Below are 16,147 nucleotides of genomic sequence, written 5' to 3'. Positions count from 1 at the left end.
TCTGTGGCCAATGTAGACGTGCTTTTCCGGAAAAGAGCCCCGATTGCCATTTTCGCGATCGGGGCTTTTTTCCGGAAAAGACTACTGGGCTGTCTACATGGCCCTTTTCCGGAACAGTGTTCCGGAATAAGGACTTATGCTCGAGCGGGAGCAGAATAGTTATTCCAGAATAGCGGCTGATTTTGTACAGTAGAGCATCGTTGCTTTTCCGGAAATTCAAGGGCCAGTGTAGACAGCTCGCAGCTTATTCCGGAAAAGCAGCTGATTTTCCAGAATAAGTGGCCCAGTGTAGACACAGCCCTATAGTGTAGACATAGCCTGACAGAAAAACATCAATCAGAATTTAAAAACAAGATGGAGGATAAGAACAAACCTTAATATACAACAAAAAAAGAAACTCTCCTTAATTCTTATTTATAAAGGAGATGCTTACTGCATATCTTGGGTAACACGTCAGGAGGGAATAATTTCATGGTACAAATGAAAGCAATCACAACTGAGAAAATAATTCTTTCATTACACATTGCTACTATCTCTCAATTTAATTATGAAATCAGAATCAGTGTATAATTACTAAACCATTTCCTTCTCTCCAGTTGGCAGGATGGGGGACCACCTTCCTGGTTTTCAGCCTTATCCATACTGTACCCATTGAAGACAGTGACAAAACTTCCATTGACTTCACTGTTGAAAGATCAAGCTCATGTTTTATGCTATATATACATTTCACATGCAGACACTTAGAATATTGATTCCATAAACATTATTTTTATAGTCAAATTTTGGGATATCTCTGGAAACATTATAATATAAAGTTCATTTTCAAGTAGGGATGTAAGCAACTAGTCAATTAGCCAATAAGCCTAGGCTGTATCAGAGGGAGCAAGGGGTGGGGGGAGCAGGAGCCAGTGCTGGGGCACTTAAAAGCTGGTTCACCCAACACTGTCTCCACAAGGGGCTGGAGAGGCAGAGGTGCAGCAGGGGAAACGGCACAAAAGTCCTGTCTCACACCAGGCTTTTACTACATTTAAAAAGCAGAGGTGCAGCTCTTACCGGGTCCCAGATGCAATGGCTCTGCTTTTTAAGTGTAGCAAGAGTCTGGTGTGAGCTTACCATATTTAAAAAGCAAAGCTGCATCAAACCCCCCTTAAAGACTAATCAGATAGTTAATGGAAATTCCATCGACTACTCGATTATCTTCCTAATTGCTATTTAACATCCCTACTTTCAAGTATAGATACCACAAAACCAATTTTTTATCTCCAAATGAAAAGTGTATTCAGTGCTATTGTGAAAAATGCGAACAAATTAGCCCCACTGGGGTATCTTATTTTGGGGGATATATTTTGTTGTTGCTGCTAATAGGGGAAAAAGCTATAGTACAAATCAATTAAATATTTCCATAGGACTTGAAAATTCATTCAATTCTGCTGCATAACTTTTTCTTTTCAGACTTTTAGGGATGAATAAAGACCTACAGCCGGTCCCCCACTTACGAACGAGTTACGTACCAAACACTAGGTTGTAACTCGATCTGTTTGTAAGTTGGATTACATTCACTTATGTACAGCCACACTGTTCGTGAATGCGGATTTCGTTCGTAAGTCGGGTTCCGGCTATATAAGTATGTAACTGAATTTCACAGCTTTTAGACATGGAAACAATCATTTTATTAACGTAACCCAACACTGCTTCCTTCCCTCCAGTTGGCAGGATGGGGGACCATCATGGGTTTGAGATTTTGTGAAATGGCTTAACCTCAAACAAATCTTGCTAATTCTCAAAGCCCTGTGAGCAGTCCTGTCTGCCTCCAGGACCCTTCAGTGAAGACTGAATCCCCCAGCTGTGCTCTCCCGCTCAGAAAACTGTGTTTCGGCTCCATCTTCCGGTTCAGCAGGCTATGCGTGGCAGGGACTTGAGAGTTAAGGGAGGCGATGAAGCCTGTCAAGGAACTGGGCGTTGTCACTCCCCAAGGGTGCTGAGTGGCACCCGCTGGGAGGTGACTAGCAGATGGGCAGCTCTGCTCCCCCACACCACTCAGCTTGGCCATTTGGCCCATGTCCACTTGCTGGGCCCCGTAAGCCCGCTGGGCGGGGGGGAATCCAAGTCTCCAGGCCGCCCCTCCGGCTCAGACATGGGCCCTAGGGAGAAGCCAGAGTTGTCACCCCCCGGCCGCGGCGCCAGGGGCGGACTCCTACCCGGTGCCCGCACGCAGGGCTGGACCCATAGAGGCTTGTGAGGGAGAAGCGGGTCCAGGCTGTCACCTGCGGGGGCTGCCAGGCACCACCCGAGCCCCGTAGCTCTGCGCGGCGCCAGGAGGGCGGGGGAGAGGCTGCGGCCAGGCCTTGCCGGGCTCGGTGCTTTCCTCAGAGGGTCCCGCATCAGCCCATCTCTGGGGGCGGGGCCTCGGGCTGCCCGCGGCTCTAGGCTGCTCTCCCCGCCCGCCCGCCCGCCGTGTCCGCTGTCCGCGCCGGGAGCCTCAATAAAGTTTTCCAGTCAGGGGAGCCGGAAGTGCGGCGCGGCGGCGGGACCAAGCCCTGCCCTTCCGGTGAGGCGGCAGGAGGCCGCCGCTGGCGGGCCGGGCATGAGCGACGTGGTGGAGCGGACGCTGAGCGCGCTGCCCGGCCTGCTGGGACAGCACGACCCGGCGGGCGGACCCGGCGGGGGTCCGGGTCGGGTCTCGGCCACCTCGCGGCTGGGCGGCTTGATCCGGAGCATCACCGCGCTCACCTCCAAGCACGTACGGGCTGGCGCGGGGCGGCGGCGGCGGCGCGGGGGCTGGGCCCGTGGCCGGCGGGGCCACCTTCTCCCCGTGAATAGCAGCCCTTCCCCTCAGGCTGAAAGCGAGCGGGAGGCGGGGTCCGTGGCCTCGGACCCCGCTGCCGCCCTCGCCTACAGGCAGAGGGGCTCCTCTCCCAGCCCTGCCCCGTGGGTCCCCCGCCGCGTATGTTAGACAAGCGCGGACCATGCCGGACCCCTGTCGCCGGGAGTTTGGGTTTCGGCCAGGCTGCTCTGCCCGCCCCCTGTGCTGTGGGGTCTGGAAGGTCAGCTCAGCAGGGGGTGGCCGCTGCTGAAAAGGGGCTGTCCCTGGGGTGAAACACGCCTGTTCCCACCAGACTGCAACGTGCTTTTCTTTCTCCCCACCCAGCTTGTTGATATGACCTCACTTATAGTAGTATCTGGGTGCCTCCTAGGCTTTAGTGAAGAGTGGCAATCCCCCCCCCCCTCAATTTGTACTGTAGTCTCCAGGAATTAAAGATTAGTTTGAATTAAAGTTTGTGTCACGTGATAAAACCCTCAGGAATACATCCAACCAAAATTGGCAACCCTACTTTTAATGTATTGATATTTAAAAATATTAAAAGTAGTCTTGTGTCACCTTGAAGCAGGGGTGGCCAACCAATTAGAGACTAAGAGCCACAATAGCTGTGGATAGAGTGCGAAGTGCCATCTATTATATATTTATTTTTATATACCTCTGGATAGATATAGCACACAATGTAGTGATAAAAATAACATTACAGGATGTTTCAGACAAAAACCAATAAAAAAAGTCTCTAGTCACTTAAAAAATTCAAGGCCAGTCCATAGATCTTCAGAGAACTTGACAGGGAACAAATATCAAATTTAAAAAAAAAGTTTAAAATACACTAATATTCTCTCTCACACAAAAGCATCTACACCATGTATTTTAAATTTAACACTACTGACCTATTATGACCTGTGAATTTTTAAAAATTAAACTGAACTGAGAAATAAATTAGCACAATTTGAAGTGTCTGTTTCACTCCAGCTTGTTGATCTCTGGTATGGTTTCCTCATTTTTTTTTTTTAAACTTATGAAGATTATGGCTTTTTTTATAGTTCTAAAAATTCAGGTCTGTCCCAGACTACAAATATGAGAGGTTCAAAAACAATAAGGGAGAGACTCATGTCTCCGAAGAATTGCTTCAGCCTGGCAAACAATAGCCTTTGAATTTGCTTTAAAGAAACACAGTGTAAGCCAGGTACATGCTGATTCTTTTTTTTGCCATGGAATTTAAATATGACATCTGTGTTGGTTGCCTTATTCTGCATCCATGAAGACTTTGAGTTTAAGGTACTTCAGCCTTCCCACTCCCCCCCACCCTAACCCAATCCCTCTCTCCTCCAGAGCCAGGCACCCCCATTCCTCCCCTTCTCTAACCTAATGCCTGGGTCCTGGAGCTGCCACTGTCTCACACTTCTTCCTCCAGGCGCTGGGACGCCGTGTGTAGAGCGTCCGGCCATGATCAGTCCGGGTGCACGGCTCAGAACCAGCAGGAGCCGCATTTCTTTAATCAAAGAGAGCCTTAGAGACTGACAAAAATATGTTTTGCCCACAAAAACTCATAACAGTGTACATATATTTTTGTTAGTCACTAAGGTGCCATGGGAGTACTTTTTTTAATAGTTGTTTGTAAAGTTACAGAATAATGCTCTAATCCTCTGAATATTTATAATTAATATCTTTACCTCTTTGCCCCAGGTAGAGAAGTGCTGTGAATTTGTTTTATGGCACAGAGACGTTAAATGGTTTGTCCATAGTCACACACAAGGCAGTGACAGAGTAGGGTCCCAAAACCACAATCTACAGCCCTAACCATTGTACAGGCCTTTCTTCCAGTTTAATTCAGGAAATAAATATGAATGCAATATACAGAAATTTAGTTTTTTGTAGTCATAGAAGTAAATAACATGATGTAATGTGGCCACTACTTAGGTACATTCCTTATTGTTTCTAAGACGACAAGCTGTACAAGTGGGCAGAACCTTAGTCTTATCAATCATCCAAAATAATCCATCACGAATGTCCCCTGACATCACACTGTGTATTATTTTAGTACCAATTTTGGGTATGTTTTCAGTATAAGGTTGTGTCTAGTTGACGCAGCCTTGTCGCTATAAGTCAGCTTGCGTGAACACTCTTTGTTGTCACTTTTGTCAACAAAATACTTTCACACCCAACAAGGGGGGTTTGTGCTTTATCCACAGTGAAGTGCGCCTGCCCACAAAGCAGCATCCACATTTTCACTTGCTGCAGCAAAACTTTGTTCATGGATGTGTGGATGGGAGTGTGGGGGTTATGACCCTGTGAACAAGAAGTTTTTTCTAACAAGCACAAGTGTAGATAAACACTGATAAGAAGGAGTGTTACAGGCTGAATTACCAGTTTTCCTGATGAGGCGCTAGAGGTCTCATCTAAGTCCTAACTTGCTGTGCTTGCAAAATGTCTGCAGAAAAGCATTTCTACTTTAAAATATTTTCCAAGTCCAAGAATATAAACAAAGTACCATAAGACCATTTAAAATCAATCAACTTCTGTATACTCTAGTGAAAGAGTGAGCAGTTGAAAATGCAGATATGAAACATACACCATTTTCTGTGCTTTAAAAAAAAATGGAAATCTAGTGAAACCCTTTGATGTTGTAAATATAATGATATTTTCTGCAAGTGTAATAGTTCTTTAATATTTATACAAGAAATAAATAAGATTATATATGATTTTTGATAGATTTCTACTAGATTATGCTTTCCTTGCCATCATTCATTTTTGTTTCCCCCCAAATTATGCAAGTTCTTAAAAATGTTTAAATTATTCTTTTATAGGAGGAAGAAAAATTAATACATCAGGAACAAACTAATTTGAAAGCAACAATTTCTGCTCCCACTACAACACTTGTAAGTTTTATCTTAGTGGTAAATTTATCATTACCGTAGACTGAATTTAAGAATAACAATGTGCAGACTTCTGCTTGGCAGGGTGAGTGAATACTTCTGAAGTTGGTCTACATTAGGGAAATCTTGTATCTGTTAGTACCATTACAAGAACATGCTGTACTTGTAATACAGATGATGTCTATGCCCAGGGTTTTGCAGTGGTGGGCAAGCAGTGTGAGCACCACTGTAACTGTACTTGGAGCGAATATTGCCACTTTTGTTATAGTGGTCATTCTGCAGTCTGGCAGTACTAATGTAGGTAGGGAAATCAGGTTGTGCAGCTGAACAAGTCCAATTAATCCTCCCAAGTGCAGTTCTACAGCGCGCTCACCCATCTGTTTGTGCCATCTTTGAACATTGGTTTTGCCGTCTGTCAAATTACCACCCACTGGTTGCACGAGATTAGTCAAGGGAATTATCTAATGCAGATTAATCATTACAGATTTCAGTCAATCATGAGATGCTTCTGTGTTCATAATTACCTCTCTAATCTAGCATTCACTACCCCACAGTATATGCAATTTTGGAATTATCTTTACTTGAAAGATGATTTGGATTAAGGTAGAGTGTGAATTTAAAGAACAATAGTTCTGGAATATCTCCATGTGTGGATGCCCTTATTTTGGAATGGGCATGATATTCAGGAATTCCTGAATAACTCTATATGTGTACAGACACTTAAGGAATCTGTCTTGTTGCTACATAGTCACATTGGAAGATCCTATTTAATCTGTCATTTGCTATTGACTTCATAAAGTTGTGGTCCACATTATAAAAATGTTTTCTATAGAGAGATTATGTAATGGAACCTTTCCTCCCCCATTTGTGGCTGTACTGATCATTTTATTTCCATTGTTGCTACAAGTATGTTTGTAATATTGTAGATATGATAGTGCAGTGCCTTTTGAAGATTCATTTTAATACCCATTATGGTCATCATTTTGATTGCAAGGATGCCAGATAACTGATCTTTGTGCATGGAATTTGATGTTCAATTGTAGTTTTATTTAAATTTGTTTTGAAGCATTAGTATCACATCATATATTGATACATTTTCATTTTAGAAATGTTAAATGCTGATTTTAGAAAAGTAGTGTTTTTTATTTATAATATATATATGATTCAGCGTCAAACCTTAATACATTAGAGCTGCAAAAATAAATAGAGCACTTATACAATTAATATTTCATTATTGATATTTCAGAGGCTGATGAAAGAATGTATGGTGAGACTTATCTATTGTGAAATGCTGGGATATGAGTCATCTTTCGGATATATCCATGCTATTAAACTAGCACAACAGGGAAACCTTTTAGAAAAAAGAGTTGGTATGTATATAAGACTGGTACATCTTAAAATTGTGCTCAGAATTGCCACAAGAATCCGATGAGCCTGGGCCCCTTCTCTCCTCGCCATCCGGGCCCTTGCTCTGTCCCCTTCTCCCTCCTCCCCCCTATCCACCATTCTGCTGCAGCATAACCATAACCCTAACCCTACCTTTCCTGGCCAAGGCCGTGCCAGGGTTGGCCTTCTCCCTCCCAGGCTCCAGGGGGTTGGGCCAGACCAAACTACGTGTGGCCAGGCTTGGCCCTCTCCCTCCGAACATGGGAAAGGAGAGAGGCCTCATGGTTCCCGGCTCCCCCGAGCATAGGGTGTAGGGAAAGGCTGCAGGATGCAGAGTGACACATGACATCACTCTTTCATCCCACAGGAAAACTTAATATTTCAAAATTTGAAAATACAAAATTATTTGAATTTTAAAGAGCGCTTTACTTGGCTAAAAATGGGTACAGAGTGGAAACCATAAAAACAGACTTCTCTCTTATTTATTAATTTTGGATATAAATACCAGTAAATACAAGTGACATACACTTTAAAAGAAAATGTGTGTCTTTCAAAGAAACACATCTACTTGAAGATGAGTTTCCAGCTGGGAACTTTACATATAGTTGTTATAAATATAGCGCTGTCAAGAGATTAAAAAATTTAACCGTGTAATTAATCGCGTGCGCCTCCCCTTTGAAACACCGTGGCGCGTTTCAATGGGGCAGCACTGCATGGAGCCTGGGATCAGCTAGAGTCCCCAGCTGACCCCAGGCTCCATGCAGCACTGTCCCTTTGAAGCTCCGGGGCAGCATTTCCAAGGGGCAGCGTACAGCGAAGCCCAGGGTTGGCTGGAGTCCCCAGCTGATCCCAAGCTCCACATTGCACTGCCTCTTGGAAATGCTGCTCCGGTGCCTCAAAGGGGCAGTACATTAGGAGCCCAGGATCAGCTGGAGTGCCCAGTTGACACTGGGCTCCAAGGCTGCTCCTTTAAAACGCCGCCTCTGGCATTTCGAAGGGGCAGCTGCCGTGGAGACCGGGGTCAGATAGGGACTGCCCAGCTGATCCTGGGCTCTGCATGGCAGCAGAATCCGAGGTCAGCTGGAGGCTCGCAACTTATCCTAGGCTTTCTGCGGCAGCCTCCACACACGTTTCAAAGGGGCAGCCCTGGACCCTGGGGTCAGTTCAGGACTCCCCAGCTGATCCCGAGTGCCACACAGCATTTCCCCAGAACCCGGGGTCAGCTGGGGACTCAAAATAAATAAAAGAATAATTGAGTAACATTAGAACGTATGTAGTATTGAATTACTTACTTTAGGAATTGGGACACAATTTTCTTACAACTAAAACTTGCTCTAGGTGTCTCTTTTCTTAAATATGATGTGCAGGCTGCTTAGAGGTAGTTGTCTGGTCTAGGAAAAATATAATTTTGTCAATGTGAAAAAAGCATTCATTTTCTAATTCATTGCCTCTTATATGTTATCCTCAGCGCTTTAGATCTGATGGGTTTATTTTGTCTTAATTTTGGACAGTTTGTAGGTTTCAGGTCCATCCTTAGTGAACACTATGACAAGCTATCACCAAGTAACTCTATTATGAAAAACAGTTAACTAAAATCCTGACATGAAAAGATAATAGGGCACATCTATGCAGCAAACCTCACGTGGCGGCAAGTCTTGGAAGTCAGTTAACTGCAGCTCTGAAAATCACTGCTGCAGAGTCCTTTTCTTTCTTCTCCTGTCTAGATTTACCCACAAAAATCATATAATCTACTAGTATTTTTACCCACAACTGGAGTCATCTGCTCTTGTGTTCTAGATGTCTTACATTCTTCTGTTTAAAGTTTTGAAATAGTTTATTACTGGAATAGTGGTGATGGAGGTTTTTTTTTTCTTTTGTAGGTTACTTGGCTGTTTCTTTATTCCTCCATGAAAATCATGAACTGTTGCTTCTGCTTGTCAACACAGTTGTGAAGGTACAGCTTTATCTGAGGTTTGGAGAAAAACATTGTGCTAACTTTAGGCCAGTGCTTTGTCTAAGTATAACACCAATTTAATTCTACACTATGTATTCATTAATAAAATCTACTTGTTTGTCAGTTAACACTGACATAAAAATCATGGACAATTAGGGTTGGATGAGAGCTCAGGAGTCTAACCCTCTGCTTAAAGCAGAAGCAACCCCATCTAAATCATCACAGCCAGGACTTTGTCAAACCTGGCCTTAAAAACTGTGGTGAGCACCCTGCAGCCCGAGGGTGACATGTGGCCCATCAGGGTTCTATGTGTGGCCCACAAGACATTTTGTTTATTGTTCATGCTCCGGGTTGCCAGATTCTACTGGTTTCTATCTGTTGTTTTTTCCCTACCAATATTACTAAAGTCACACGAACATAAAAGAAGAGCATGCAAAATTAGGTGTGTACTGATTGCACACAACATTGACTGTAAAACCTGTGTGCTCCCTTTGCATCCAATCAGAGCATTGCTATGTTTCAGTCAGCACATCCCACAAATTCTAGGTATGCAAGCACAGTTAGCAAAACTACCTTATCCTGGGGGACTGTCTTGGTTATAACAGTCTTGTGGCCCATTGAGATGGAGGGCCACTCATGCAACCCACTCACCAGCCTAGGTTGCCAGTCGCTGTTTAATAACCTCTAAGTTTGGAGATTTCACTACTTCCCTAGGGAAGCACTCTAATACTAGAATATTTTTTTCCTAATATCCAATCTAGGCCACCCTCACTGCGACATGAGGCCTATCTTTCTTTTTTTGTGTTATCTGCCACCACTGAGAACAGCCTTTCTCCATCCTCTTCAGAATGCCCTTTCAGCTAGTTGAAGGCTCCTATCAAATCCCCCCTCATTCTTTTCTTCTGCAGACTAAACAAGCCCAGTTTTTTCAGCCTCTTCTTGTAAGTCATGTGCTCTATCTCCCAAATCATTTTCATTTTCCTCCGCTGCACTCTATCCAATTTGTCCACATGCTTTCTGTAGTGGAGGGTCCAAAACTGGACCCAGTAATAGAGATGTGCCTCACTAGTGCCGAATATAGGGGAATAATCACTTCTCTCGATCTGCTGGCAATGCCCCATCTAATGCAGCCCAATGTGCCATTAGTGTTTTTGGCAACAAGAGCACACCATTGTCTTATATCCAGCTTCTCATTTACTGTAATTCCCAGGTCCTTTTCAGTAGAACTGCTCTTTGCCATTCAATCCCCAGCCTGTAACAGTGCATGGAATTCTGTCCTCTGTGCAGGACTCTGCACTTGTCTTTGTTAAACCTCGTCAGTTTTCTTTGGCCCAGTCATTTGGTTTGTCTAGGCCCCTACCCTCCAGTATATCTACCAATCTCTCCAGCCTAGTGTTATCCATGAAAAATAACTTTGTTGTAGTTTCTTATGGGAATCTAATTCATACTTTTCCTGTAGCTGTAATTTCAAATTTGGTTGCAATATTAAACAAATGCAATGAAAATTTAACAGAACAATCAAACAGTACCTTAATTAGAAGAGCACTAGAGGGCAGTGCTTTCCAGTATAACATAAAATGTGGAAGCTTCCACACATTTGGCCTTAGAAATGAAAAGATCAAGTTTCCCATAGTTTAAATTAGAAATGACCATTTTGTTATTTTGATGATTGTGACAGGACTTGCAGAGCACTAACTTGGTTGAAGTATGTATGGCACTTACTGTTGTCAGCCAGATCTTTCCACGAGAAATGATTCCAGCTGTACTTCCTCTCATAGAAGACAAACTTCAGCATTCTAAGTACGTATTCACTTGGCTTTCAAGCTGTGCTATAAATTTGGAATGACCTAAAATTTATAGATTTTATTTTAGTACTTAAATATTTCTCCTACATACAATTTTTGGTCTGAAACCTTCCTTAGTCATCATTCTCAACTTTGTGTTCATATACAAAGTTTCCTTTTGTGTTATCTGTCTTTTACTTCATGCACTCTTGACCGTATAATGGATAAGTTTTGTTTTGCTTAAACATTGTTGATGGATAAATGTCATGTAACTTACACCTGTGGAGATGCGGGTACACAATGTATGTGAGTTAAGTGTTTGTACCTGTGCAATTCATTACATCATAGAAAGATCTATGCCTGATTTTTAGAGAAGCTGAACATGCACAAACCCCATTGAAGACTGTAAGATGTAAATGCTCAGCCCCTTTGATTATCTGGCTTACTAGTTGATAACATTACGTATATATGAAAGTACAGAGGTGGTACAGTGTGCATGCAAAACTAAAAGATAGAAGAAACATGATCTAACTCTAGGAACAACTACATTCTAAGTTTGCTGTGCCACTGACTCACCATATGGCCTTTACCAAATGACTTATCCTCTCTCTTGTCCCAGTGTTAAATTTGGAAGATAATACTTCTGTTTAATATTTAATTCTTAATACTTAATTCTGAGGCATCACAATGTGATGAGTTGTAAAAGTGAGGTGTTACAAAGTCATTCGTTTTCATAAAAATAAAGTTTATTTCATAATACAGAGAAATAATTTAGGTTCATATGAGGAGTCCTGTGGCATCTTGAAGACTAACAGATTTATTTGTGTATAAGCTTTTGTAGAAAAAAACACTTTGTAATTTCCACTCTATGCATGTGACAAAGTGGGTTTTTGCCCAGAAAAGCTTATGCCCAAATAAATCTGTTTGTCTCCAAGGTGCCACAGGACTCCTTGTTGTTTTTGTAGATACAGACTAATGTGGTTACTCCTCTGATACTTGTCACCAATTTAGGTGAAGTGAAGTTTCTGTTTAGGGTCAAGTTGTTTGATCTTTTAAAAAAGAATGTTTCTCTTTAGGGAAATTATCCGAAGAAAAGCAGTTCAGGCCTTGTATAAATTCTATCTCATTGCTCCCAACCAAGTTCAGCACATCCATGACAAGTTCCGGAAGGCCTTGTGTGACAGGGATGTTGGAGTCATGGCTGCCTCTTTACACATTTACCTTCAAATGGTTAAGGTAGGCTGAGAATTAGAAGAGAGAGCTGAACATTATAAACTGGTTTTTTTTAAAATTATTATACACACTGTAAATTGTTCTGTAGGAACTAGGGGTGTTGAATAGCGGTTAGGAAGCTAATCGCGTAGTCGATGTAATTTCATCGAAAATCGGTTAGTCGATAAGGGGGTTTGCTGCCGCTCTGCTTTTAAATTTAAAAAGCAGATCCACAGCAGTCTGGAACTGGGAGTAAGCTGGTACAGCTGAGTCCTGGATCACACCGGGTCCCAGACGCTGCAGCTCTGTTTTTTAAACATAGTAACGGCTCTTACTACATTTAAAAAGTAGAATAACAGTGTCTGGGACCCGGCACGAGCTGGGACTGCTCAGTCCCGGCTCACACCATTTCTCCCACTGTACGTCTACTTCCTCTGCCCTCTGCAGAGACAGTAACCGGCTGTGATACAGAGGCAGCAAGGGGTGGGGGAAGCAACTAGTTCAGTAGTGACTCAACTGTCTAGTGCCTAGGATTATTGGGTAGTCAACTAGTCGCTTACATCCCTAGTAGGAACATCTCTCTTAAAATCTTCTGAAAGGACAGTCTGTCAACGTGTCAGTTAGTTATGAAGGTGATCATAGTAGTCTGTATTATATTAATTAGCATTTCAAGCTGTGACAAACTCTAGCTGACTTGTTTGGAGCCTGACCCTGGCAATCAGCACCTTTGGCATAATGGATCTGTTTTTATGTCCAAATTGGCTTTTTTTCTATTATTTTCTAGGTTATGCTGAGGATTGTCTGTATATTCAGTGGAGCAGTGCACGGGAAATGCTTTGTCATATTCACAGTCTTGTTGAAAATACAGAGATAACACTTTAAGCTTAAAGCAAAAAAGAGTTAATGTTGGAGTTTGAAAGGAAGAAATTATGGATTAGGGCAGCGGTGGGCAATAAGAGGGCCGGATGCAATTCACCAGGGTTAGCCCCTGACAGGCTGTCAAATGCATTTTTTACCTGCGTGTCCACAGGTACTGCTGTTTTCAGCTGCCGTTGACTGCGGATCACCATTCTCAGCCTATGGGAGCTGCTGGAATTGGTGTTCATTTGCCAGGAACAGCAATCCGCAGCCAGCAGGAACTGCGAGCAGCTGTACCTAAGCACATGCAAATAAATAACACTTCTGCGAGCCCACCGGGGGGCCAACTTTGGCAAACTGCATCTGGCTTATGGACTGCTTATTGCCCACCCCTGGGTTAAGGAAGGGAACAGTTAATTGAACAACTAGCTAAAAAGATATATTCATTTTGTAGCTTTATGTTGTATGTCTGAAGCACTGTATTTAAAATATTTGAATTGTTTTTTTCTTTTCCATGTCTAGGAAAATGCATCTGGATACAAGGATTTGACAGAGAGCTTTGTAACCATTCTAAAGCAGGTAGTGGGAGGAAAGCTTCCTATAGACTTCAATTACCACAGTGTGCCAGCGCCATGGTTACAAATTCAGCTCTTAAGAATACTGGGGCTGTTAGGAAAAGATGATCCAAGGTAACCAGTTTCTTGTATGTAATACATTCTTTGAAAATAGAAAGAATACACAGTGATTCAGTTATTTTTTTGGTAACACACAACTTTTTTTTTAGTGTGTGTTATTTTTTCACTAAGGTACATTCAGGTGTCTGTGGGTGGGTGAGGGAGTTGTTCATTTTTTTTTTTTTGTGATTAACTTGCTGTGCTTCCGAAACAAGTTTCTTATAATTCTTATTTTGTAACAGGACAAGTGAACTAATGTATGAGGTTCTGGATGAGTCTTTAAGAAGAGCAGAGATAAATCATAATATTACATATGGTGGGTGAGAATATATTGTAAAAATACAAATATGTGCAGAAAATGAAAATGTGTTCTAATTATTCTTTTGACATGAGTAACTATTCTTTTGCTGAGTAACATGGTAAGAAAATAAAATGGAGTATTGTGACTGGTGAATTATAAAGCAAGGAAATGTAATGTTAACATATGAACAGAAATTACATATTCCTCTGATTTTTTTTGAAATGTTATTGAAGTGAAAATTTATTTAATGGAAAACTAAATATTTTAATATCCAAATTTTTTTTGCCTTCACACTGCTGTGTACTGTGTTGGGCTTGATCTTTTCCTCAGGTATGCAGCGTCATGTACTTGCAAAATCATCAGCTGCACAGATGTATTTGTTATAGTACCTAACTTTAAAAAAAGTACAGGGTGATACTGACCTGCATGTCAAAAGAAAGCACTGACCTCAGTTGTTGTTTTTTTTTAAATACTTCACATGATTAGTTGTTGAGAAACTTAACAAAAAGTGTGTGTCTGTCTGTGTAACATCCTTTCCTTTTACAAACACATTTGTGATTAGGGATATAAAATCCTGTTTAATTGGTTAAATGTGACGTTTAACTGATTAAAGGGGAGAGCAAGTTGGAGGGCCTACATGCTGCTGCCCATGGGGCTGGAGCAACCCCCTGCTTTGGTAAGCAGGGAGCTGCTTCAGACCCCATTGATTAACCAGAACTGTTAAGCATCACCAGGTTAACCTTTCACACCTCTATTTGTGATGTCATTTTGATCTCTAATACCTGTTTTAAAATATTTCTGGAGCGCATTTGCACTAATGCACTTGCAAACATGTTTTGGCATAAGACTCTACTGTACCTTTTATAGTTGTTGCAAACAACCATGTTAAATTATTCTCTCTTTGTGGTGGGGAACCATATTTGACAATAGAGCAGAAACAAGAAGAAATAATCCATTCAAACTTGTAATAGTTGCAAACTAGGGAGTGATTTAAAAATATGTGGGTTGCTTGCCTTTGTTTTTGCTGTCCCTTTGAAGCACAAATATATATGGTTCTAGGATGCTAAATTAAAAACTGTTCCACTTTAAAAATGAAGTACAGTAAAACTCCAGTAGTCCAGCATCCAGTTGTATGGCACTCCCGATAGTCCGGCATCAAAATGGCAAGAGCCTAGTGAGTGAGCTTCAGCAAAAAACGAGTCACAAGGCAGCAGCGGTAGCAGCTGAACTGAGAGAAACCGGACGGGACCGAGTCAGTCTGCCACTGGTATTGTGTGACTCTGGACAGTGATTGTACTACAATAAAAAGGGTTAAAAACACTCTATATACAGTATATGCACGCTCTCTCTCTCTCTCTCTCTCTCTTCCCCCCCTTCCCCCCCCTTTATCTATAAAACCAGTTTATAGTACCTTGTGATAGATCTGCATATCCGATAATCCAGCACCACCTAGGTCCCAAGGATTCCAGATTATCGGCAGTCTACTGTATTTCATGGTTTTAAAATGAAACCATAAATGTTGCTAGTGATTAATAAACAATTAAGAGTTGGCTTTTAAGGTGGCTGAATAACAGTAGAACATACACCCCAAACGTCTAGGAGTCTGTTATTTTCTTTACTAGGTGTAATTTCTAAGCATAAATGAAAGTGAGGTGCATATACAAAGCAGAATATTTTCCCTTCCCCCTTTATATTATTTTTGCAAATGCTACTCTGATGAAACAGCTGTAAAACCCTAAAACCATTCATTTACTGTGTTTTACTGTTTATGTCAGAGGTGTGCTTTTTATGCAAGAACAGCAACATAGATATTGAGGGGTTTGCTTTCTTCGTTTATGATGGAATTATACATGCAACTTTCAAGAGAGTTAATGTACATTAATTATATGCACAGTGAGAAGAGTTTAAATATACTTGACTTAATGTTAAATTCCCTAAGGATTAGAGTAGACAATCATATGTGAAAAGGCTTATTTTGGGACTTCTTAAATGAAATGTACACAGGGAAACAGAATTTACATGTGCTTCCTTTGCTCACACATGTTAACTGTTTATAAAGTGCTAAAGAATCTATGATCCAAGTCAATATGAAAATGTATGTTGAATTTTGCTGTTGACTAACCTAAACTGGTAACCTAAAAGATTAATATGTATCTCCTTTCTTTCACTCCATTTAGTTTCCCTGGTACATTTTCTCAGTGGAAATATTTTTTTTCTCAAGGGCTACGTCTACACTTGGCACCCTTTTCCGGAAATGCTTAAAACGGAACAGTTTTCCATT

At 41.8% G+C, this 16,147-nt stretch overlaps 1 protein-coding gene and 1 long non-coding RNA gene across 5 annotated transcripts in view; one reads left to right on the top strand and one right to left on the bottom strand.

The window, feature by feature from the left end:
- Positions 1 to 527: 527 nt before the first annotated feature.
- LOC142818316 (uncharacterized) lies at positions 528 to 2,520 on the bottom strand. Its single transcript, XR_012895757.1, has 2 exons — positions 2,199 to 2,520; positions 528 to 684 (listed from the first exon to the last, which is right to left on the bottom strand). It is a non-coding gene; the product is annotated as an uncharacterized LOC142818316 (long non-coding RNA).
- Positions 2,520 to 16,147, top strand: part of AP4E1 (adaptor related protein complex 4 subunit epsilon 1) — a 32,212-nt gene continuing 18,584 nt past the window's right edge. Inside the window, exons 1-8 of one of the 4 annotated variants that reach the window (XM_075897237.1) lie at positions 2,520 to 2,740; positions 5,629 to 5,700; positions 6,944 to 7,067; positions 8,964 to 9,037; positions 10,716 to 10,837; positions 11,898 to 12,057; positions 13,414 to 13,580; positions 13,808 to 13,881. In XM_075897237.1, the coding sequence (XP_075753352.1) occupies positions 2,585 to 2,740; positions 5,629 to 5,700; positions 6,944 to 7,067; positions 8,964 to 9,037; positions 10,716 to 10,837; positions 11,898 to 12,057; positions 13,414 to 13,580; positions 13,808 to 13,881 (949 nt within the window). In that variant the 5' untranslated portion in view covers positions 2,520 to 2,584. Of the gene's footprint in view, positions 2,741 to 5,628; positions 5,701 to 6,943; positions 7,068 to 8,963; positions 9,055 to 10,715; positions 10,838 to 11,897; positions 12,058 to 13,413; positions 13,581 to 13,807; positions 13,882 to 16,147 lie in introns of those variants that run through there. The other 3 variants (XM_075897238.1, XM_075897239.1, XM_075897240.1) reach the window with 3 other exon arrangements.

The sequence above is a fragment of the Pelodiscus sinensis genome, chromosome 14, assembly GCF_049634645.1.
Source record: "Pelodiscus sinensis isolate JC-2024 chromosome 14, ASM4963464v1, whole genome shotgun sequence".
Taxonomy (NCBI): domain Eukaryota; kingdom Metazoa; phylum Chordata; order Testudines; family Trionychidae; genus Pelodiscus; species Pelodiscus sinensis.
Note: the sequence above shows the minus strand (reverse complement) of the source record. Positions and strands in the feature narration are given on the sequence as shown.